This window comes from Pan troglodytes, chromosome 6, assembly GCF_028858775.2.
Source record: "Pan troglodytes isolate AG18354 chromosome 6, NHGRI_mPanTro3-v2.0_pri, whole genome shotgun sequence".
Lineage (NCBI taxonomy): Eukaryota > Metazoa > Chordata > Mammalia > Primates > Hominidae > Pan > Pan troglodytes.
In genome coordinates, this window is record NC_072404.2 from 174,269,659 (window position 1) to 174,293,774 (window position 24,116).

Consider the following 24,116-nt stretch of genomic DNA (forward strand, 5'->3'; position numbering starts at 1 on the left):
CCCTGTGACCACTCCTTCCGAAGGTGGGTGTTTAAATACCTTCCCAGCCGCATGTCTGAGTGGCTGAGTTCTCTGCAATCCTCACCGCTTCTGCCCCAAACGGTAACAGGATTCTTCCTGGAGATAGCCACCAGGAAAAGACCTGCAGGAGGAATTCTGATTGCCTGGTTGTGATGGAGTGTGCTGCTGGATACCATTTTCTGTGTCTCAAGGAGCTGCATGTGAAAGCAGTCAGCCTGGTCCATCTCAGGGAACGAGCTTAAAACACAGGTCCTGATGAGCAAGACCAAGGCGGGAGAACAGCGTGCTCAGCATCCCACCTCCCCTGCCTCCTGATCCTGCCTCTTCCTGTGCAGTGCTTCCAGGTTCAGTGGGTGTTTACGGTGAATGAGATGGAGGGGAAGGAAGAGAGAAATGGAAACGTAGCCGGCATTCAATGGCAGGCATGAGCCCAGCTCCACTAGCCCCTCTCTTCCAGCCCAGACAGAGATGCATGATCAGGTCCAAGTTCTTTCATTATAGAAAGTGACTTTTTCTCTTACCTTAAGAGAAACCAGAAAAATTGCACTTCTTGTACCGTGGTGATTCTTTGTATAAAATCTGCTGTGACCAGAACAACGTGGCTCCCACGGTCACTTGGCGCGGGTGCACAGAGCTGCTCCTGGATGCTGTCACCAGCATGGGCTCTGCTGTTCCGAGTGCACAGAACCGAGGCCTGGGTGTGCCGCACAGCGCTTTGTGCACTCCTACAGACCACACCTCCATACAGACCACACCTTCAGAGGAAAATTAGCTATAATTTCCTTCAGAGGAAACTGCTATAAACACCCACACCCCAGGGGTTCTGGTTTAATTTGCCTGGAGGATGTTTTTATTGTTTCAGGATTCTTCGTGGTTCCAAATGTACCCAGGGCTGAGGCCCAGCCTTGGAATGCAGAGGCTGGAATGGGGTCACCATGCAGGGTGGTCCCTAGTCATCCATTTAAACAGGCCCTGGCGATTCTGACAATGGGCCGCAGCTCCCCGGGTGGACACATGAGATAGGAAGGATGGGGCCCAGGCATGCAGGGGTCCCGCCCCACAGCTCCTGGCTGCCCCTGAGCATGTTGCTAACCCTAGGCCTCAGTTTGCTCCTCTGCAGAAGAGAGATGACACCAGGTAGGAAGTGATCACAAGCACCGCAAAGCAGAGCTGGGTGCACGGGGCCTTGACTGCAGGGTGGCGGCACTCAGAGCTCCTGCAGGACAACACGTGGCCTGCGTCTCCAGACTCGGACTCATGCTTGCTGTTCCCCCTGCACCTGTAGGAGCCCAGACGCAGATGCCCAGACCAGCCTGCTGCACGGGGGAGTGGAGGCAGCAATGCGAGGCAGAGGCCGAGGCAAACCCCTCCTAGGGCACAACCCCAACGCTCTGACATGGGAACTCATTCATCACCAGAAGCCCAAGGGCAGGCACCACCAGTCCCATCTCCCATGTGTGTAGTGCCCAAGGTGAAGCAGCCAGTGGGTTCCCAGCCATGCCCTAACCTCTGCTCCCCAGCCTCCACACAGCATCCTCCAGGGTGGGGTCGGGTGGGCTGAAGGCCAGGAGGGCCCGGCCTGGGAAGTGCAGCCTTGCAAGGCCTTCCTACCCAGAGCTGTCCAGGGATGCACAAAGCCTGGTAGGTGGGGTCGGAAGAAACGCCTGTCCCCCTTGATGCACAAAGCCTGGTAGGTGGGGTCGGAAGAAATGCCTGTCCCCCTTGGGGAGGGGACAGTGTGCTGGGGCCACCCTCAGCTCTGAGCTTGTCCCTGGTGGCATCTCCCACCTCTGCAGGGGCACCTCCTGAGCTTTCTGCACCTGCTGAGGGTCCTCGCGGCCCACACAGCCATGCCTGTGTTCTGTATTTTGGTTCAGTTCAGACTCATACTAAACATCCCTGAATGGGAAAAAAATTTCGTGTTTTTCTCACTGTATTTGTCATTCTCCTCACCTGTCTCTTAAATAAGGAGCAGCCTTCTACCAGGGAGAAGAGCAGGCAAGGATGCCTGGTGCAGAGGGTCGTCCAGGAGGCAGCAAAGCAGGGCCGGATGGTCCCCCTTGGAGTGCTCACCAAGGAGGGGCTGCCCACCACACCTGGACCCCTCCCAGGTCATGAAGGCAGGGACAGAGGGGGCCACCACCAAGTCTCATCACACCAGGCTGCCCTGGGCCACCAGGATTCTTTTATGGGAAACAGCCTAGAACTTTTCATATCTAAGGTGACAATACACATGCCTCACTTCAGTATGTCTTCAAGATTCCAAGCATTTTTCCAGGTGTAAATTTTCAAATTAGGAAAGTAATCTCTGCCCGCTGGGAACATGTTCCGACACAACACAGCACAGGCAGAAGAGTGAAGGCCTCACGTTGGCACCACTGCATAGTAACAGGCTAGTGTGCAGCCTGGGCGGCAGGTGCAGCTGTGCGGGCTCCATCTCTGTGTCCCACCACACCCTATTTATGACGGGTAAGAGGCTGGGCCTTGTCGCTTCTCACCTCTGTGAGCAGGTGCCTCTGTCCCTAGTATTTCTGTCCACTCTTTGAAAATGCATTTTCTAACCATCCTAGTCTAAGGTATGATTTGGTTTCCTTATTTAATATGTTTGGCTCCAAACTTTAACATTTAAGCTTGGACTGAAACAGGGGCCATCCAGCCCTACTTTGCCGCCTCCTGGCTGACCCTCTGCAAAAGGCACCCTTGCCTGCTTTTTAAGCTTGGACTTAAACATTAAAGTTTGGAGCTAAACATATTAAATAACCTTTGGGGCAGAAACCTGCATGGGAAGAGGGGAGGCGTCTCCCTCCCACGCCCAGGGCGTGAGGAGCTGGAGGGGAGGGTGGGAGACTGCTCCTGACCTGCTCAGGAGACCTGGGTGGTCACCTACCTACCTACCTACCTACCTACCTACCTACCTCCCTCCCTCCCTCCCTCCCTCCCTCCCTCCCTCCCTCCCTCCCTCCCTGCTGCTGTTCTGATTCCTCCTTCCTCGTCGTGCGGGGCAGACTCTAACACAGCCCCAGGCCAGCTCCCTCTGCACGAGTCGGCTCCCAGGGCTCCATCTACTAGGCAAGGTTTTCCTTCCAGTCCTCTCCCTTCACAGGGGATGGGGGAGAGACATGACATTCCAAGGGCAGAGGTAACTATCAGGACACCACTTCTGAGTCCAGCAACATCAGGGACTTGCTTGGGAAGAGGACCTCCCTGCTTAGGGCCATAATGAATCTGAGACCCCAGGAGTTCATTTTGACACACTGTTACACATGCTTAGGTACCCGTGCATGGGATACACAGAAGTTACGTATGATTTCTTTTTACAAAAATATGATATTATACATATGGAAATCTTCCTTGCTTTCCCACTTAATATATCATGCATATTTTTCATGTTATTCATGTAGAACACCATCATTTTTAATGGCTGTATAATATTCCACAGTACAATCATAACACAGTTAAATGCCCCATTTGTAATCCTCAATATCCACAGTATTTATAATATAAACAAATGGCAATGAAATAATTGTCTGATAGGAAATCTGGTTATTCAGTATTTAATAGAGGCCGAAAATGCTTGGACTTTTATCCTGTCCTTTTAAAAGGAATTGTGGTTCTTTCCCAGTCAATGAAGAAAAGCCCTTCTTTACTGCAAATACTCATTAATAATGTGTGGAGAATGATTAGAATTGGAGAAGTCAACATGGTTTAACCTTCAAAGACAACTGATTGGTACGAATCATTGACAGATACAAAAGCCAAGACGTGAAAAGTTGTTGAACCAGAGCTTACACCACTGTGCTAGCAACCGCACAGGTGATTCTCCAGCCCCGCTTTGACTCCCTGGGAAGGGAAAAAGACGCTTTTATGCGTGGAGTTCTAGAGGTCACTTCCTAACCAGGTGACAAAAAGCATAATAGGAGGTCAAGGGACATGACGGGTGGCAGGATTGTGAGGTCAAGGGGCACGACGGGCGGCAGGATCATGCGCTGGGAGATGCACCAGCAGGCTCACAGTGTCCCCAGATGTCTTCCTCCCAAAAGCCTTGGACCCGAATCTAATCAAGCCTTTAGCATCAAATTCTAGTTCAAAGGAACCCCGAGGTCATGCACCAAAGGCTACACAAACAGAACTGAGGTGGTGCCTGGCTGGTGGCAGAGACGAGGCTCCAGGGGCAAGTGTGCTCCCATCGGAATCTCTCTTTGGGGTCTGGACGTCATCTCCTGAGCCACTGCTCTCTTGCTTCTGTGGAGCTCACCTGCTCTCCCAGGAAGAGACTGAACTGGATAAAAACAGGCCTGGCAACAAAGGAGAGTGAACGCTCTCACCTCACTTTCTGCCACTGGGTGGGTCCGGAGGGTGCTGGCTGACTGTGTTTCTGAGTCCCTGCCTCTAATGTGAAAGCACAGGTCACGTACAGGTGCAGGGCACACCTGTGAGTCTTTGTGTCTTCTCTGGAAAGACAGCTGCTGAGCAAGGAGGTTTCCATCTGAGCTCTAAAATGCAGATGTAACAGAGTTTGTAGAAAAACTAATTATCTTCATTTTGGCCATCAAAGCCATTGATCCTCTATGCCTATTATCAATTTAAAGGACTAAAAGCTTGATGGAATGATTCACCAGTTGAGGTGGGAAAATCTTTTTTTTAACTTTTATTTTAGGTTCTGGGGTACATGTGCAGATTTGTTATATAGGTAAACTCGTGTCATGGGAGCTTGTTGTGCAGACTATTTCATTGCCCAGGTATTAAACCCAGTATTCAGTAGTTATCTTTTCTGCTCCTCTCCCTCCAACTGGGGGAAGACCCAGTGTCGGCCGGGTGCAGTAGCTCACGCTTGCAATCCCAGTACTTTGGGAGGCCGAGGCGGGCAGATCACGAGGTCAAGAGATTGAGACCATCCTGGCTAACATGGTGAAACTCTGTCTCTGCTAAACATACAAAAATTAGCTGGGCGTGGTGGCGTGCACCTGTGGTCCCAGCTACTAGGGAGGCTGAGGCAGGAGAATCGCTTGAACCCAGGAGGCACAGGTTGCAGTGAGCCAAGGTCGCACCACTGCACTCCAGCCTGGTGACAGAGCAAGACTCTGTAAAAAAAAAAAAAGAAAAAAAGAAAAAAAAAACCTCAGTGTCTGTTTCCTTCTTTGTGTTCATGAGTTCTCATAATTTAGCTCCCACTTACAAGTGAGAATGTGTAGTATTTGGTTTTCTGTGCCTGCATTAGTTTGTTAAGGAAACTGTCTCTAGCTCCATCCACACTCCCACCAAAGACATGACCTGGTTCTTTTTTATGGCTGCATAGTATTCCATAGTGTATATGTACCACATTTTCTTTATCCAGTCTGTTACTGATAGGCATTAAGGTTGATTCTATGTCTTTGCTATTGTGAATGGAGCTGCAATGAACATTCATGTGCATGTGTCTTTATGGTAGAATGATTTATATTCCTCTTGGTATATACCCAGTAATCGGATTGCTGGGTCAAATAGTAGTTCTGTTTTTATGTCTTCGAGGAATTGCCAGTCTTCCACAACGGTTGAACTAATTTACACTCCCTCCAACAGTGTATATGTATTCCCTTTTCTCTGCAATCTTGCCAGCATCTGTTATTTTTTTACTTTTTAACAAGAGCCGTTCTGACTGGTGTGAGATGGTATCTCATAATGGTACGGATTTACATTTCTCTAATGTTCAGTGATGTTGACCTTTTTTCCATATGCTTGTTGGTTGCATGTATGTTTTCTTTTGACAAATGTCTGTTCATGTCCTCTGCCTACTCTTTAATAGGTTGTTTTTCTCTTGTAAATTTGTTTGAGTTCCTTATAGATGCTGGATATTAGACCTTTGTCAGGTGCATAGTTGCAAATGTTTTCTCCCATTCTGTAGGTTGTCTGTTTACTCTGTTGATAGTTTCTTTTGCTGTGCAGAAGCTCTTTAGTTTAATTAGACTCCATTTGTCAATTTTTGCTTTTGTTGCAATTGCTTTTGGTGTCTTTGTTATGAAATCTTTTTCCATTCCTGTGTTCAGGATGCTATTGCCTAGGTTGTCTTCCAGGGCTTTTATAGTTTGGGGTTTTACATTTAAGTCTTTAACCATCTTGAGTTGATTTTTGTTTATGGTGTAAGGAAAGAGTCCAGCTTCAATCTCCCACATATGACTAGCCAGTTATCCCAGCACCATTTAATTGAATAGGGAGTCTTTTCCCTATTGCTTATTTTTGTCAGCTTTGTTGAAGATCAGATGGTAATAGGTGTGCAGCCTTATTTCTGGGTTCTCTATTCTGTTCCATTGGTCTATGTGCCTGTTTTTGTACCACTACCATGCTGTTCTGGTTATGGTAGCCCCGTAGTATAGTTTCAGGTAGGGTAATGCGATGCCTCCAGCTTTCTTCTTTTTGCTTAGGATTGTCTTAGCTATGTGGGCTCTTTCTTGGTTCCATATGAATTTTAAAATAGTTCTTTTCTAGTTCTGTGAAGAATGCTGTTAGTAGTTTGATAGGAATAGCATTGAATCTATAAATTGCTTTGGGCAGTATGGCCATTTTAATGATATTGATTCTTCCTATCCATGAGCAGGGGATGTTTTTCCATTTGTTTGTGTCACCTCTGATTTCTTTGAGCAGTGTTTTATAATTCTCACTGTAGAGATCTTTCACCTCCCTGGTTAGCTGTATTTCAAAGTATTTTATTCTTTTTGTGGCAATTGTGAATGGGGCTGCCTTCCTGATTTGGCTCTTAGTTTGGCTGTTGTTGGTATATAGAAATGCTAGTGTTTTCTGTTCGTGGATTTTGTATCCTAAAACTTTGCTGAAGTTGTTTATCAGCTGAAGGAGCTTTTCGGCTGAGACTATAGGGTTTTCTAGATATAGAATCATGTCATCTGCAAAAGGGGTAAGTTGACTTCCTCTCTTCCTATTTGGATGCGCTTTATTTTTTTCTCTTGCCTGACTGCCCTGGCTAGGACTTCCAATAGCATGTTGAATAGGAGTGGTGAGAGAGGGCATCTAAAATCATTTTTTAAAACTGCTTTGTCCTCAGTGAACCACGGACATTTGCTCTGACCTGAATCATCCCAGACCAGACAAACTGACCCCTACTTGCTGACCTTGCAAAGCCAGTTGGCGTCCATGCCTATAGGGAAGACACCGTCTTTCCTGCAGTGTAAGATGTTCTTGGCCAGTCCACAGGGTCCCTGGGTGAGGAGGACACAAGGAACTGTGGTTCCTTCCTCACTTTAGACTGGACCAGTGGGTGCCCAGGACTGGAAAGGCCACAGAGCTGGTCTAGGGCAGCCCAACCCTCTGGTTACTCTCAGAGTCTGGGAAGTCAGCACCTCCTGCAGCAGCTGTCCACCTTAGTTCACCAGAAAATTCTCCGGTATGTCCTAGGGCCAGAATCTGGCTACTTGTGATTTCTACCCCCAGCCCTAGTTCTGCTTTCTGGAGCCTTCAAGGGGCTGCTGCAGTTATGATTGGCAGCAGTTTAGCATGATTTCCATCCCTGCCTTACTTTGACTCTCTGCTCAGAGACCCTTCAAAATAACACCATTCCTGGACACCTGGTGTCAGCCTGGACACTCAGGGCCATCATTTCCCAGCCGCCCAGCTGACCATGCAGAGCAAGGGCCCCACGGTGTCCATCTCCAGAGCTCAGGGGCTCATAGTTGAGAGGTGGGTGGACGTTTCCTCGAAGCCACTGCCAGCGTCCCTGCCTACCCCTTCAGGGAGCAGTTGTACAGAGACCCTCGGTGTTCTAGTAGCTGCATTCCAGGACCTTCTTGTCTTAGTGTTTATGGTTAAACAAAGCTCCAGAATGAAGCTGATGAAACAATGCAGGAAGCTGGATGCGACACCATCCAGGTCCAGATTTCACAACCCTGTGGAACGTGAACTTGGGGGCTCTCATAAACAAACCTTCCCTGCATCTGGAGATGCTGAAACGGTGGCCCACACTGCCAGACTCCTGAAATCTCCCTGTCAGTGACATTTTTGAATGCTGCCTTTTCAGGTGGCCAATTACAAAATATCTTGTTACTCTCACTCCTACAGAATCTCAGTAATTCTAACACAAACAGTGATTATACAAATCTACCAAATGAAGGCTTCTGTCTTTCTTTTTGTTCTGAGGATGCATGTTTACATCATTTGTTCTTAAAATATTTGCAAGTGATATGAGGAGAGCTACATCTATGCATTCGCCAAGCTGGGTATGATGCCAAATGCCATTTTAGAAATGCTGCAATTAAGAACGATGACAATAATTGCTTTTGGCAGAAACAGAGAGGAAGGAGCCTTCGGAGGGAAATACACAAAGCAATTACCTGTCAAAACTAATAGAAGGAGCATGCCCTGGAATGCACGGAGTACAGAAATGAGAATGTGCTCTTCTCAGGAGACAACAGGCGGAGGTGTGAGATGGCCACATGCTGGGAAGGGCCTTAGCTGCAGCCGAGAGCTGAGGGACTAACTTCAGAGATAATCAGAGAAGGGGCTCTCGGCGCCACAGTGACCCTACTGTCCACAGAGGCAGAAACCAGGCAAGACACTGTCCAACCAACAGGCTGCTCTTGATGATTCAGCATGGTTTTCAGACAAGTTTCTTCTACTTGGCAGTAACGAGCATTCGTTTCTCCAGCAAACGTTTACTGAGCATCTCCTGCACTGCCATGCACTGTACTATGGGCAGGATCACCTGCCACTGTCCAGGGCTACCTGACCAGGGCTTTTCTTGCCAGAAAGGACAGCAAAGCTTAACCCTGCAAACACAGCCTTGAGGTGGAGATTGGCTCCTAACATCCCCCTGGCTGGCAAGAGTCCCCTCCTGGTCCCTAAGAGAAACAGCTAAGACAGGAGGAGACAATGCCCCACAGCAGAGCGCGGTCTCCAAACGTGTTTAGAATGCTGCAGAGGATACTTTACAGCAAGCCGGATTTTCTTCAGATGACTCAGATACACTGACATTCTGTCTAATTAGTGCGCTGCATGCATCCCACCCTCAACAGCCTGATGGTGAACTACGGACTGTCGGGAAATGCCATCTCCTGGGACACCGCCCTTAGGAGGCACCTGGAAACTGGATCACAGCAGAATTCTGAATTTCAGAAACAGCGGTTTGATTCTGGGTTGGGGTTCAGGTGGATTCCACAGGCGGGGGCCACATTCTGGTACCTGAACAAACATTAAACCCACGACTCCAAATCCAGAAATAACCAAAACTATTAAATGAACAAGAGGATTTTTCAAAGTAACGTTTATAGGTCCAGATAGAACCTATGAATTTTTAAGAATGTGCTGAATCCAAAACAACCCAAACATCCAAGTATGCTCCAAATTGAGCCTGAGTCAGTCCAATACATGTGGTTGGGATCCCTGACCAGCCATCTCTGCCTAAAGAGAAGGCATCATTGCAAATGCCTCAGAGGTGGGAGTCTCTCCCACACCTGCAGGGTCCTCGGGGCCTTCAGCTTTGGCATGTAAATGCATGTGGGCATCAGGAAAATGGATGTGTGCTAATTCGTCTGCAAAATACCTGACTCTTCCTCTTCCAGATGTTTGCTGTTATTACCTTCATGGACAGCCAGTGCTTCCTTCCACGTCAAATATTCTCAAACCCTTTTCCCAAACTCCTGCCACGGCTCAGATGCTGCTGGGGCCGCAGGGGCTTAGGGCTGGGGCCACGCGAGGCCTTGGAGAGGGTGAACATTCAAGGCCTCAAAGCACGGGGAGTCTTGCTGTGCTATTCCAAGGACAATCGTCCATAGATTTATGATTGGGACTTGTGTCTCTTCCTGGATCATCCCAGAACATACCTCCACAGCGCCAGGACAAACCACCGCTCCCCCCACCTTGCAGCAGGGCCTGACCAGGGGTCTCGGCAGGAATGGAGCCAGGTGAGGACACCTGGTAGTGGTCTCTCCTTCAGGCTCCTGCTGCCTCTGCCCCTGAGGGATGTGACGGGGGTGGGGGGACACCACCCCAGCTTAGTCAGGGCCAGCAGCTGTGCCCAGGGTCCACAGAACGGCCGGCCATGGTGTGGAACAGCTGCTGGGCCCTGGGATGTCTGCCCCATCCATACCCTGGGACCCAGCTCTCATGATCTCACAGCCCCATCCTCCTCCAACCCCTGACCACCCTGGAGCAGTTCTGAGCCTGCAGTGGTCTCCTTGTGCCCCCAGGTGCCTGCTGGCACCAGGACACACCTTATGTCCCTCAGATGACTGAGGTCCTAACAACTGTGTAAAAACCTCTGCGCCCCCCTGGCCACTCCCCTCCTGCCTTGGGCCTCCCACCTGTGTGCTGGGACCCCTTCGCCCTCCCTCCAGCAGCTTTGGCAGTCCCTACCAGAGGTACTTTCCTCACCTCTGACCCCGCCTTCTTTGCTCTCCATGAAATTTCAGGAGGAGCATCCACTGCCATCCTGCAGCCTGGGTCCTGCCCTTCCCACATTTACCATGAGGGCATCTCCATCTCCCACCTGGAGGAACTCGATCAATGAGTTTCCTCATTTCCAGGAATGCCCTAATTCCTTCCAGAAATGACGGCTCCATGGACCTTCCTGAAACACAGCTCACATGCGAACCCCACTTCTCAGGAGCCTTCAGTGGTCTCAGCTCTGCAGGTTGGGCACGCTAACTGCTCTTCTCCCTCAACCGCTCCCTCCTTCCCTCCCTGCGGCTGAGCTCAGTCCTGACACAGGCTTCTTCCATCTGCTGCACACCAAAGCCCGCCACCCTTCAAGCTCCAGGGCAAAGCCAGCCCGAGCGCCAGTGTAAATGCACCCCCTCCCTCCTGTGAGCTCCCACAGCACATTTTGGTGCCAGGAGACGTGGTCTTGGGGGCAATGGCACCCACGTCTGCAGCTGTAAGAAGAACCCGTCACCACCCGCCTGGGGGGTCAGGGCCAGGTGAGCAGCTTCACACTCTGTTCCCTCAAACTGGCCTCTGGGGGGGACAGGGCCAGGTGACCAGCTTCACACTCTGTTCCCTCAAACTGGCCTCTGGGGGGAACAGGGCCAGGTGACCAGCTTCACACTCTGTTCCCTCAAACTGGCCTCTGGGGGGGACAGGGCTGGGGGGACAGGGCCAGGTGACCAGCTTCACACTCTGTTCCCTCAAACTGGCCTCTGGTGGGGACAGGGCCAGGTGACCAGCTTCACACTCTGTTCCCTCAAACTGGCCTCTGGGGGGACAGGGCCAGGTGACCAGCTTCATGCTCTGTTCCCTCAAACTGGCCTCTGGGGGGAACAGGGCCAGGTGACCAGCTTCACACTCTATTCCCTCAAACTGGCCTCTGGGGGGGACAGGGCCAGGTGACCAGCTTCACACTCTGTTCCCTCAAACTGGCCTCTGGCGGGGACAGGGCCAGGTGACCAGCTTCACACTCTGTTCCCTCAAACTGGCCTCTGGGGGGGACAGGGCTGGGGGGACAGGGCCAGGTGACCAGCTTCACACTCTGTTCCCTCAAACTGGCCTCTGGCGGGGACAGGGCCAGGTGACCAGCTTCACACTCTGTTCCCTCAAACTGGCCTCTGGCGGGGACAGGGCCAGGTGACCAGCTTCACACTCTGTTCCCTCAAACTGGCCTCTGGGGGGGACAGGGCCAGGTGACCAGCTTCACACTCTGTTCCCTCAAACTGGCCTCTGGGGGAGACAGGGCCAGGTGACCAGCTTCACACTCTGTTCCCTCAAACTGGCCTCTGGGGGGGACAGGGCCAGGTGACCAGCTTCACACTCTGTTCCCTCAAACTGGCCTCTGTCCTCCCCTCTTGAAACTACCTTCACAAGAATTACAACAGTGAGAAAATGATGGCTGTGAAGGAGACCTGATTTAACCATACCCCATCTTGACTTTAGATGCCCTCAATTATTCCTGGGCTTAGGTCAAGCTAATTTCGAGAGACTTTTAGGTTATGGTGTAAGTGATAAGAGCCCTTCCCCCAGACTCAGCCATCTTTGTAAAGCGAATGAGAGACCACCGGGCTAGGGGAGGAGAGGAGGCTGAATTCTGCTAAGGCACAGACATAAATGATTGGCAGCCATTATTCTGGAAGTCACAAGATGTGCAACTTCCCCAGTTACCCCTGCAGATGACATCACTATTATGGAACCTAAGATTGACCTTTTGAGATATCTTTTCGGGGTTTCTGCATGTCTGACACCATGGCTCCACCTGGACCGGCCAACCACTCCTGCAGCCCCACCCAGAAGTGATTCAGCCCACTGAGGACCATTTCCCACACCCCTGTGATGGCACCCCAGCCAATCAGCAGCAAGCACTATTGCCTAGCACCCCCCCATCCCCAAACTACCTTTGAAAAACCCTAGCCTCTGAGGCTTTGATGAGCTGATTTGAGTAACAACTCGGTCTCCCACATGGCGTGGCCGGCATCACGTCAATTAAATTCTTTCTTTACTGAAATGCTGTGTATTGATTTCGTTTGTGCCATGGGCAGGAAGAACCCATCGAGTGGTTACATTCTTCACTGGCAAGGAAAGAGTTACAGGTAAGTTACAGATCCTTTGAAAAGCTCTGTTAATAATCTCCTGGGATGGGAGGAAGGTTGCCTTGAAATTAACTGTTAATTCTGAGCCACAGAAGCACTACAAACGGCAGGATACTCAAGCGGCTGCAGACATCTGAGCGTGCTCTGGACATGGCATCCGAGGCCCAGCATGGCAGTCTCCTCTTCCAGACAGAATGCGCTGCCTCCGCCCAGTTCATCTACGTGCAGAAACGTAGACAATGGGGTGGTCTGTGCCAGGGGTGTGATAGGGGAGACTCTAGCCAGTGGAACGAGGAGGGGTCATCAAATCTTAGAAAGAAGAACATGGGGCCCTGCTGTCAAACTTCAAAGAATCGACAGACCAGAGAAGAGAAAATGCTGATTTCACAAAGTGGATGGTGAACAAATGGAAAACCTTATCTCCTGTGTAAAGGCAAACAGAAAACTCTCAGGACCCCCAAACTCTTTATGCCAAAGGAAAAGTTAAGGATGGAGGCCCCGTTCATTTCACACTGATCATGTCGATTACAAGCTTGTCTTCCCAGGTGCAGAATGACAAGATGAGATCAGCCATTTCCTCTACCTACCCAGAAATACCTGCAAAACTGATGCTTCCTTTATCCCCTTTCTTTCTTCAAAAGTTCATCTGGTCTGATGTAAAACGCAGATTTACTGGGTAGCAACTAAAGTCTCAGCATGTGGCCATTTGCCTTACTACCTCCTCGCCCCTCTACCCACAGGACTTTGCTGCTTTAAGGACAAGTATAAACACTAACCCTCCTGAAGACCTCTTCAGAAAAGATAGTCACAGGTGTGTCTGTGACTCACATTTTTTCTGAATCTGCTGTAAGACTGGCTTAATAAACCTCTTGAAACCTTCATTGAAATCCATGCCTAAGTCACTGATTTTGGTTATCACCAGAGGTGGCTTAAGCTTCTCAAAGTTAAAATGGAGACAACACCTGAAAAATTCCTGAGCAGACACAACCAGTCAGGTCTCAAATTACCTCAACCTTGACTGATTGGCAGACATAAGCGACACTTAACCTCAGCCATTTCTTGTAAATTCCCATTTTAAAGAAGAGTAGGATTTAAGCTCAACAACCAGAAGTAGCCAACAAACTTTTAATAATCGTATCAATGATGGACTTTACAATGGGACAGAACAAATAAGGCAGCTGTGCAAGTGTAACCAAGCCAACATTCTTTGCTTTACTTCTGTGTTGTCTATAAAAGCCTCCCCCTCACATTCCTTCAGGAGAGTTCCTGAACCACCTCTGGTTTGGAGCTGCCTGGTTCATGAATTGTTGCTTGCTCAAATGAACTCTTTAAACACATCACTGTGCTTCAGTTTACCTTTTTGACAGTCTGTTGTCAGAAGTGAGATCCCCAGGAGCAGCGAGTAACTGGGCGTGGGCAGCCCCGGGGCCACTGCACCCACTGCTGTCTTGCTGCATTGGGTGGCCACAGGGGAAGCCCCTCTAGGAGGTCGAGCTCCACAACTTGCACCCTGAGCTCTCCGACTCCATGGGAGCAGTTTTTATTCCAGAGCTCAGCCTGGGTCTGACAGGGACTGCACTGGAACCTGGACTGGGATCCAGAGTGAAACTGGGTGTTCTACAGGAACTGGCCTGGATCCAGTCGGAGGCCTCAGGTAAGAAAAATGTGAGAAAAACAGGGAATTATGGGTTCATCAGAATCCATGGAGTCTGGGATACCCCATCTGGAACTCCAGCTAATTATGTCCAGAAACTACAGACCCAGAGCCCGTGCCTTTCTGGAGAAATGGGTGCAGCTCAGGGGGATGACTCCGAGTCACAGTGGCCACAGTGGGAAGTTTATTCCACATGAAATCATTCACGTACGGGCACATTCAAGAACAAGGAATCGTGAGTATCTGCAAACCACGCAATATATTTTTTGATTGGCATACAGACTGATTTTAGACAGAATGATTGGCATACCGATTGATTTTAGACAGAATGATTGGCATACAGATTGATTTCAGACAGAATGATTGGCATACTGATTGATTTCAGACAGAATGATTCCAAAAATGCAGCCTCCCTAAAGGAATCTCTACAGCACTCAAACAAAATGCTATTTTGATTTCTTGCCTTTTCCATATGAAGATTCTGAAAACCAAATTCTTTACAAATTAAATCCTCCACTGAGCCTGGGGCATCTGCAACAACTAACTCAGATTTTGGCCTTGCACACAACCCTGAGCTATTACAAAAGCAGCCACCTGAGGCTGAAGAGAAGGACTCGTCAACACACCAGTGTCTCCTGGCTACCCCCTAAACACGGCCCACGGTCCCAATAAATCTGACCCCGGACAACAGGCAACTATGCCCACAACTCCTTTCTGGAGAAAACTTAATGTCCTTTCTCCCTGCCTTAGAGATACCGAAATCTTTAAAATGCAGGCATCTGGGAAATGACGCATCAGAAGGGAGAAAAAATGGGAACACTGTAGAAAAAAACTGGCAAATGGAAAATCTTAAAGTCCTTTCCATATGTATTAACAAAAGACTTTGGCCATCCGAACAGGTAACTTTATCTGCCAAGAACACAATTTGGACCGACCAGTGAGTTTTATATTATTGTTCCTGGCACAGGGCTACAATTTGAGAACAGAGGCCAGGAATCTCTGCTTCTGTCTGTTTGGTTATGTACGTCTATATGTATGTATGTTATTTATATCTCATATTACCCTACCTTCTGATGTTATTATTAGAAATAACATAGAAACGAGATCTATTTTATTTGCCTAAAGAAAATTAGGTGCTTGTAAAAATTAAATATTTTGTGAGAAAAAAGGAACTAACCCAATGGTTTTCAAGTTCATCTAACTTGAGTAATCTTTAATAAATAAGAATATCGATGATTTAGTAGAAATGGACATTCTACCTAGCTGAGCTAGTCAAATAAGCTCATTATTCCTGTTAAAAAATTTGTCAACAAGAAAAATAACCTGAGATGACAGGTAGTTTGATATTATCTGTCTGTTTAAAAACAGTTTCCAAAATATTTTTGAAAACTTGTAACTCTGAAATTATACTAAGTTAAATTAAATGATATTTACTACATATCTAGATCATGCCCAAATAAGATAAACTACTAAAACACTAATTCCTAAAAAGAAGTTTAAGCTCAAGTATTTTTGGCTTATTCTAGAGGAACTGGAGCTACCTAGGTCTGCCAGTAAGTGTGTCCTGTGCTGAGAAAGTACATGCCATTTAATAACTATGATATCATGTACTTCCTAATTCACAGTGCATATCAGTGTCACTAAGGATTAAGAATTTGAATTAACATGTGTAATTAAAACCACTAGAAATAAAGATGAAAGCAAACAACTGTATATGAAAAAAACAGAGAAAGTATGATGTGTTTTTAATAAGGAAAAGTATATGAGGTCTGTGTTTAAGGAAAAAGAGAGTACTTTTAAAGCAAGATGACTGATTGTTCCAGAGTAAAAAAGAAGAAAATGAGTAAGAAAAAAACTGAGTGGGCATACACAGTTGTAGAAAGTCTGACAAAAGAAATTTTATGTGTGGTCAAACTACTAACATTAGAATGATTTTATTTATAAGTTTTTGTTAAAAAAAGCTTCAAGTACTGACACAAAGTGAGTTTGTTTTCTATTAATAGTGCAATATTTTCTTTCTTTCTTTTTTTTTTTGAGGCGGAGTCTTGCTCTGTCGCCCAGGCTGGAGTACAGTGGGGCCATCTCGGCTCACTGCAAGCTCTGCCTCCTGGGTTCACGCCATTCTCCCGCCTCAGCCTCCTGAGTAGCTGGGACTACAGGCGCCTGCCACCACGCCCGGCTAATTTTTTGTATATTTAGTAGAGACGGGGGTCTCACCGTGTTAGCCAGAATGGTCTTGATCTCCTGACCTCATGATCTGCCTGCCTCAGCCTCCCAAAGTGCTGGGATACAGGCATGAGTCACCGCGCCTGGCCAATAGGACAATATTTTCTTGAATATTGGTCTTCTCTTAATTACAAAAGTTTTTTTTTTTTTTTTTTTTTTTTTTTTTTACATTTTAAGTAATTGGCCTAGAAAACAATGATTTTGTGTTTTATCAGGATAACTTATTAAGCTTCATGTTGTCTCTAGTCTTTGATTAGTTAAGAAAAGTGAGTCTTTAACATTAAAAAAGGGCCGGCTACAGGGGCTCGCACTGTAATCTCAGCACTGTGGGAGGCCAAGGCAGGCGGATCACTTGAGGAGTTCAAGACCAGCCTGGCCAACATAGTGAAACCCTGTCTCTACCAAAAATACAAAAAATTAGTTGGGCATGGTGGCACATGCCAGTAATCCCAGCTACTCGGGAGGCTGAGGCAGGAGAATTGCTTCAACCCAGGAGGCAAAGGTTGCAGTGAGCCCAGATCGCACCCCTGCACTCCAATCTGGGTGACAGAGTACGTGAGGCTCCGTTTCAAAAAATAAATAAAATAAAAATAATATTTAAAAAGGAAAGTTCTTTATTACAATCTGGTATCTGTTCCATAAAAACCTGCTGAAAAATGTTAATAAATGGGAGGAGGCCGGGCACAGTGGCTCACGCCTGTAATCCCAGCACTTTGGGAGGCCAAGGCGGGTGGATCACCTGAGGTCAGGAGTTCGAGACCAGCCTGGCCAACATGGTGAAACCCCATCTCTACTAAAAATACAAAAATTAGCTGGGCTTGGTGACAGGCGCCTGTAATCCCAGCTACTCAGGAGGCTGAGGCAAGAGAATTGCTTGAACCCAGGAGGCGGAGGTTGCAGTGAGTTGAGATCATGCTATTGCACTCCAGCCTGGGCGACAGAGTGAAACTCCATCTCAGAAAAAATAAATAAATGAGAGGATCAGCCAACGCATCAGCAAATGTCAGCTGGATGGTTTAATTTCCACTCATCCCATGACACGAGGCAACCCTCAAACACACAGGTCCTGGCCATGAAGCCTTCAGGGAATCACAGGACTGGGTGCTGACCCAGAAAACTCTACAAAGCTTTGTGACCAAAGAGGTTCGAGTCCCAAGTCCCCTTCAGGAAGAGCTGCAGTCTGCTCAAGTCCCCTTCAGGAAGAGCTGCAGTCTGCTCATGTGTCTAAGTTTGCCTCTGTTGCTTATAACAACATACCGGAAACTGGGTAAATTATAAAGGAAAGGCATTTATTTCTCACAGTTATGAGGCTGGATAAATCCAGGGTCGAGTGGCCACAATGGTGAGGGCTTTCTTGCTGGCGGGGACTTTTCAGGGTTCCCAGGTGGCACAGGCCATCGTGTAGTGAGGGGGCTGAGCGTGTTGGCCCAGGTCTCTCTTCTTCTTATAAAACCTATCCCTTGAAAACCCACTAATCTATTAACGGATTAACCCACTTACGAGGGCAGAGCTTTCATGACCCAATCACCTCTTCAAGGCCCGTCTCTCAATACTACTACGTTGAGGATTGTTTTAACCTAAGTATTGAAGGGGATAAATATTCAAACCATAGCAAATCAAAAACATGTGAGGGTCGAAGCCACCAAGAATCTGACAGGTTGCATGAAAGCGCACATTAGTGTCCATCCACAGTGGCCATGTACCCAAGACAACCACTGCTGCCCAGGAAGAAGCTGAGAGGTCACTGGCCACACACTGAGGAGCTGTGTGTGTGGTGAGCTGCATGCTGGCTGTGGGTTTCGTTTCCACTGAGCCAGCCCAGGTCTCTGAGCCTCTCAAGAACCCCCGCGTCAACACAGTCCTTGTGGAAGAACAGGCTGAGCCCAGGAAAAGGAGGAGGCCCCGACAGACAACATGCTGTAAAAACCATGGCTCGTAAGTAAAGAATGTGAAATGGGTATATAAATATAAAATCATAAAAAATGAGGCCAGCAGGAATTGTTACTGCTGTGGCCATGTGGAGAAGCAGCCGCCACTCGTCACCAACCCCCACCAGCAGGACAGGAAGCAGCCAGGTTCTGAGGACACCCAGGCATACCTGGGGAGGAGGAGGCAGGTGTGAGAGCCCAAGGATGGAGGAGACAGAGATCAAGGGAGGGGAGTGGAGAAGGCAGAGAGGTATGCACCAGGAGAGGCCATCGACTGGTGGGAGCTTGCTGTGTCTCCGGTCACCAGCACCAGACTGAGCCCTGACCTCAGCAGGAGGGGTGGGGAGGAAGCCGACTCTGACCCCATCAGCAGCAGCTCACCTCAAGGGGCCGGCCGCCCACCCCGAATGGCTTCCTGTGGCCCACTGTGGTCACCCAGGCAACAGCTCTGTTCTTCCCAGACAGGAGAAGCCATTAGTGCACTTCTGAGTGGCTCACTCCTTCACCTGCCAGGAACTGACTTCTCAACCATAATTCCCTTTATGATTCTTAAGCATTTTATTCAGGGTAAAAATTAATTCAGTGAGATTTGTTTCCTATAAAAAGTAAATATAAAGACATTACTTTAAAAAAAAAATAGAGACAGCTTCTTGCTCTGTTGTCTGTGTTGTCCAGGCTGGAGTGCAGTGGTGCCATCGTGGCTCACTGCAGCCTTGAACTGGGCTCAAGCAATCCTCCTGCCTCAGCCTCCTGAGAAGCTGGGACTATAGGTGTGTGCCACCACACCAGGTTAAGTTAAAAAGTTTTTTTGGTGTCTTGCTATATTAATCAGGCTTGTCTTGAACTCCTGCCTTCAAGTTACCCTCCTGCCTCGATCTCCCAAAGTGCTGGGGTTACAGGCATGAGCCCATTGCACCAGGCATAAAGACATTACTTTAAGACTGTCCCAACCAATAAACAGTTATTAATTATTTAAATATCCAAGACGAGGAAATGACCTTAAAGAGTTTAGAAAATGGAAGAAATCTAGTCAAAAAGATCCAAAAGAAAAAAGTGACCAGGCTGTTTATCTCATCAGTCCAAAAAGTTATTTGGACTAGAACAAGGACCTACTTATATCAGAAAGAAAATGAAAAGGAAAGATATAGGCACCTTTTAAGATACAACTGACGTCTACACCATCAATATCGACATCAGAGGAACCTACTTCTCTGCTCTCTGCCGTGGATGCCAAAACTGCTCGGTTCAGACCTTCTGGAGCATAACACAGTGATTATTCATTTACTTTCTTATAACAGGTCTGCCTTGAACATCTGCTGAGGACCACGAACAGCGAGCTCCCACCAGAGCTCCAGCTCCCGCAGCAGAGGGCAGCATCGCAGGGCAGCTGAGCCGAGACCACAGAGCGAGGTGGAATGCTGCAGCCACACAGGGCCTTGGACCCTCCGAGGAGGGTCAGTGCCCACATGACGCTGTGAGCAAGAACCCATTTGTGGACACTGTCTGGTTTCCTCTGACAAAGAGAAACAAGCAAGAAAGGGCTAGGTGTAAAAAGGGTTGTGATTAACCATATTCCACATGACACAACCATCACAGGAATGAGAAAGTGGGCTAAAATAGTGTCATTTGGTCATAGGAGATGGTGATTCCCATTTTATATGAGTGGCTTGAAGTTAACCCTCAAATGCTGGTGAAATATTTTATTCCCACCAACAAAACGGTCACTAGAACATTGTTTGTAGTAGCAAAATACTGTCGGCTACCTAAAAGTCCATGGACCTGGGAGAGACTAAAGAAACACATTAGAATACTATAGCAGCTCTTAAAGAGAATATAAGAACAAATGCAAAACAGTTGCCAAATACATTGTTACACTGAAATACAAAACAGAAAAGAAAAGCAAGATGCCGAGCACATGTGTGAAGAGTATGCCAGCTTCCACGTGTCTGGAAGGAAAAGCGGGGTCTACCCACGTGTGGACGTGTGCGCACCCCAACTCTCCAGGGGCAACTTGGGGCTGGCAGCAGTGAAGTCTGTAGAGACATTTCCCATTATATATATTTTTGAACAGAATTTTTCTATATGCATATTAGATATATATATGTATATCACTTAATTTCTACTGTGAGAATTTTCATTAATTTGTTCAGCAAAAGCTTTAAAAATATCTCTCTAGATGCTAAGTTCTGTGTGAGACTTGGGAGAAGCAGCAGAAACATGATGCCATCTCCTCTGGGCACTGGAGGAGAAGGACCAAGAAATCACACAGTGAGTTATGATCACGAAAGTCACAGGATGCTGTGGGACCGGAAAGGAAGCACATTTCCATCCTACTCAGCAGCCACCAGTCCTTGCTTTAGGAGTTCATTCCCCCAAGTATGATAGAGAATATGTTTCTCTGACATAAGTCATCCTTCTTTCTGAGAATGTTTGTATAGCAAACAACCTAGGAGAGTTTGATAATTAAGATAATTACAATACCATCTCTCTCTGTAACAAAGGCTGGGGATTTGCCAGCAGCCTCCTTTTGACACTGGGGGTTTCCTAAGCCAGTTCTCCTCAGCTACAACACAAATGCACTGCATCGGAGGGGGCCGCTCCCACTGCTCCTGGGGGGCTTGAGAAGCAGAGGGAACCCGTGCGCACACGCAGCTCATGATGCCTGCTGTGCTGTGAACAGCAAGTCTCTTGTCTCTGGCCCAGCATCTCACGTCTTCTGCAGCATCTGCAAAACTGTGGCAGGCGACGTTGTTAGCCTGCAAGTGGGGAATGACCTCAAACCCTCCATAGTTCCTGACATGTAGATCGAAATTAGTTCAGCATCCATTGTTTTAAAAAAAATCAAAGAAAAGTTAGTTTTTAAGCCTGGCACTTTCCATGGCCTGGTCTAAGCTGACATTCACAGTCAGATCCATTTCAGCCATGCGCCTCTGAAGGATGTCTCAGAACAGTGAGCTCCCAGAACACATAGAGACCACCTCTGCTTCTCCCCAGAGGAGGTCACACCCCTCCAGACGCGGGTGTAAGAATGATATAAAGTCACACAAAAGTTCCTATCCAGCCTGTGCCTAGGCAGGAAGCCTGGACAAAGCCCCCTCAGGGACCTGTGCCTTCCACCTGCGAGTTGGCATGGGCCATGGAAACAGGGCTGGATCTCGGCTCTGAGGCCGGGAGTGCCTCATACACATATCGGCAAGAGAAAGCTTGTCTTAGTGATGCATCGATGTTAAGTCATACAGCTCCAAATAACTCCTAAGCTTACAAAGAGAATCCCGTAAGAGAGCTTAGAATTGAAATTGGTTTCTGTCTGGACTTACGTGTTTTTTTGTTTTTGTTTTTGTTTTTAGATTCAACATGTCATAAAGAGAAACATTTCCAAATCAGACTTACACAAATTACCTCACTGGAATTGGAAGCTAGATTTTTTTCACCTCATTTCTGGCACTCTTTCACACAAATTTCTTAATCGTATGGATTTAAAAGTGGCTGTAACAGACTCTCAGAATCTCATCTCACCTGGCGTCAGGTGCAAATGCACTGTTGTCTCGTGGAGTCACTCAGCCCATCTAATCAGACGCCTGCCTCAGCCTCAGCCTGTAGATTCCGGTTCACATCGCTGATAGCATCTTTATTCTGGTAACTTACTTCTATTTACATCCCTGGCATTTGAGTCACGCATATTTCAAAGAGTACAGAAAAACAAAAGAGTGGCCAGGCTGAGGCCCCGGCATGCTGCTGCTTCTCTCCTGAAGGGCAATGTCTTGTTACCAAGTACTTTGTGCGAGTCAAAAAGGTAAAACGGATCAGATAGATATTTTTCCTACAGAGCTGACACTGGAAATAAGAGCCTTCAATACGAGATGTCCAGGTAGACACCTGTCGCTGCAAGAAAGCCGAGTGACAAGTTTCCCAACCAACGCTGCCTGCGAGGGGCTCTCGGGCCTGCATATGAACCCGCTCAAGCTGGTGTGGGGCTGAGTGACTGCCTGGGACCTGTGGCCCCTAGCGCCCGATAGGACTCACACACAGACTGCCCACTGAGGGGGAGCCCCTGTGAATAGTGTAAATGTGCTGACCTGCCTTTGGGTGAGGGTGTTCCAGGAGGCGTCGCCAATCTCAGGTTAAGCTAGGGTCCAGCTACCGTGCAGAGAGCCATCAGATGGCTCCAGGCTCCCTCAAAATCTTTTTTTTTTAAATGTATTGTTTGCAAACTTTTAAGAAAGTGGAATATTTTATATAAATCTGCATTTCTAATATCCCATGAAAACAGGAAGCTGGACAATTTGGAACTTGGAGGTGAGGAGGGCAACCCTAAAAGCCTGTCTCTCCTCAGGACTACCTTTCCTAACTCAGAACTTTCACTGGGAAGAAGGACCTCCCATGGCCACGCTGCTGCTTCTGCCGTGGCAGACTGGCTGCCTCCTCCATCCACATCTCCTGGGCCGCATCAGCATTTCCCAGGACAGACTCTCAGCATGGCTTCAGCCAAGTTACTTTATTTGCCTTTCTCTGGACAGAGTTCAACCAGACAATCTGGAAGATGGGCCAGAACCATGCGTGCACCGCGGAATCGCAGATCTTTACAGCCGGAAGAAGCCTCAGAGGCAGAGCCTGCACGTTTCAGACCAAGAAACGGTGGCTCAGAGGGGGATGGGAACGGGCAGGGACACCTGTTTTAGTGACAATCTACAGCCCATTGTCCAGCGTGGAGACCGCTGGCCGCCTGTGGCTACTGGACCTTGAAATGGGGCCCAAACTGTGTCGTGCTGTAAGCACAAAAAACACACTGGACTTCTACAACTTAGCATCAAATAAGAATGCAAAATTAATAATTTTAGGTTGATTATACGTTGAAATGTTAACGATTCAGATTTATTCAGGTAAATAAAGGATACTATTAAAATTAATCTCTCATGCTTCTTTTTACTCATTGTAATGTGGCTTGCATTCTGTTGCTGCTGGGCAGGGCTATTCTTGAATAAAGCCCACCATCTGAGGCCCTCTACAGGACAACAGACTGTTTTAACACAGATTTAATTTCTTTCTTGGAGAGGAGAAAATCATGACAAAGAGCAGAGAAAGCTGAGGGACAAAGGCCTTGCTACTATTTATAGGCCGGGTGCTATCCCAGGGCAGAGTCTATAAACAGGTTGTTAGCAGGCCCTGTTGGAGCATGATGGCCCAGCATGCCTCTGTCAAACCGGAGAAGGCAATCTGCACGTTCACAGTGTTCACCGCAGGCCCGTCTTCAGCACAACCAAAGTCCCATTTTCCTGTTTGCTTTCTGCCAAGTACCCACCATCCTTAACCAGATCAAAATCATCTGTCCTATAGCTAAGAATTTAAAATGCAAGAATTCAGATAAATGCTTATCCCCTGGAAAACTGAAGCTGCTTTTGCAAAGCATAACAAAGCCCATGAAATTGTTTTAGTAACTGTTGCTATCATCTCAAACCATGGAAACTGTTACTGCTAAGGATTAAGCTTATCTTTTTAAAGGTGTGTGTGAAGACCCTACCTATCCAACTCTCTATGAGTTTTACCAGTAGTTCATTAACAAACAATGGGAAGTGGCCTTTTTCTTTTTTTTTTTTTAAGATGCAGGTGGTGACCCTGAACCACAGCTGAGTGAGGCGCATTCCCGGGTGAGAATGTCACGGGAGTTCTTACTCACCAAGCCTCTGCCTTACCTTTGTGTTTTTCTGTTTGAGACCTCAGAAGCTCTGCACATTTTGTTTCTTCCTCCTGTATTTCCAGATGAAATCGGCATTCTGGGTGAATGCTGTTCAC

The 24,116-nt window shown here is 47.7% G+C and overlaps 1 protein-coding gene across 4 annotated transcripts in view; it reads right to left on the reverse strand.

Annotated features, from left to right (window-relative positions):
- Window positions 1-24,116, reverse strand: part of VIPR2 (vasoactive intestinal peptide receptor 2) — a 116,030-nt gene that overhangs the window by 89,516 nt on the left and 2,398 nt on the right. For all 4 annotated transcript variants that reach the window (XR_010159101.1, XM_003318943.5, XM_009454649.3 and 1 more), the window contains exon 2: window positions 24,017-24,116. Coding sequence is in view for 3 of the 4 variants with exons in the window: in XM_003318943.5 (XP_003318991.1) it covers window positions 24,017-24,116 (100 nt within the window). In the remaining variant the exon portion in view is untranslated. The remainder of the gene's footprint in view (window positions 1-24,016) is intronic.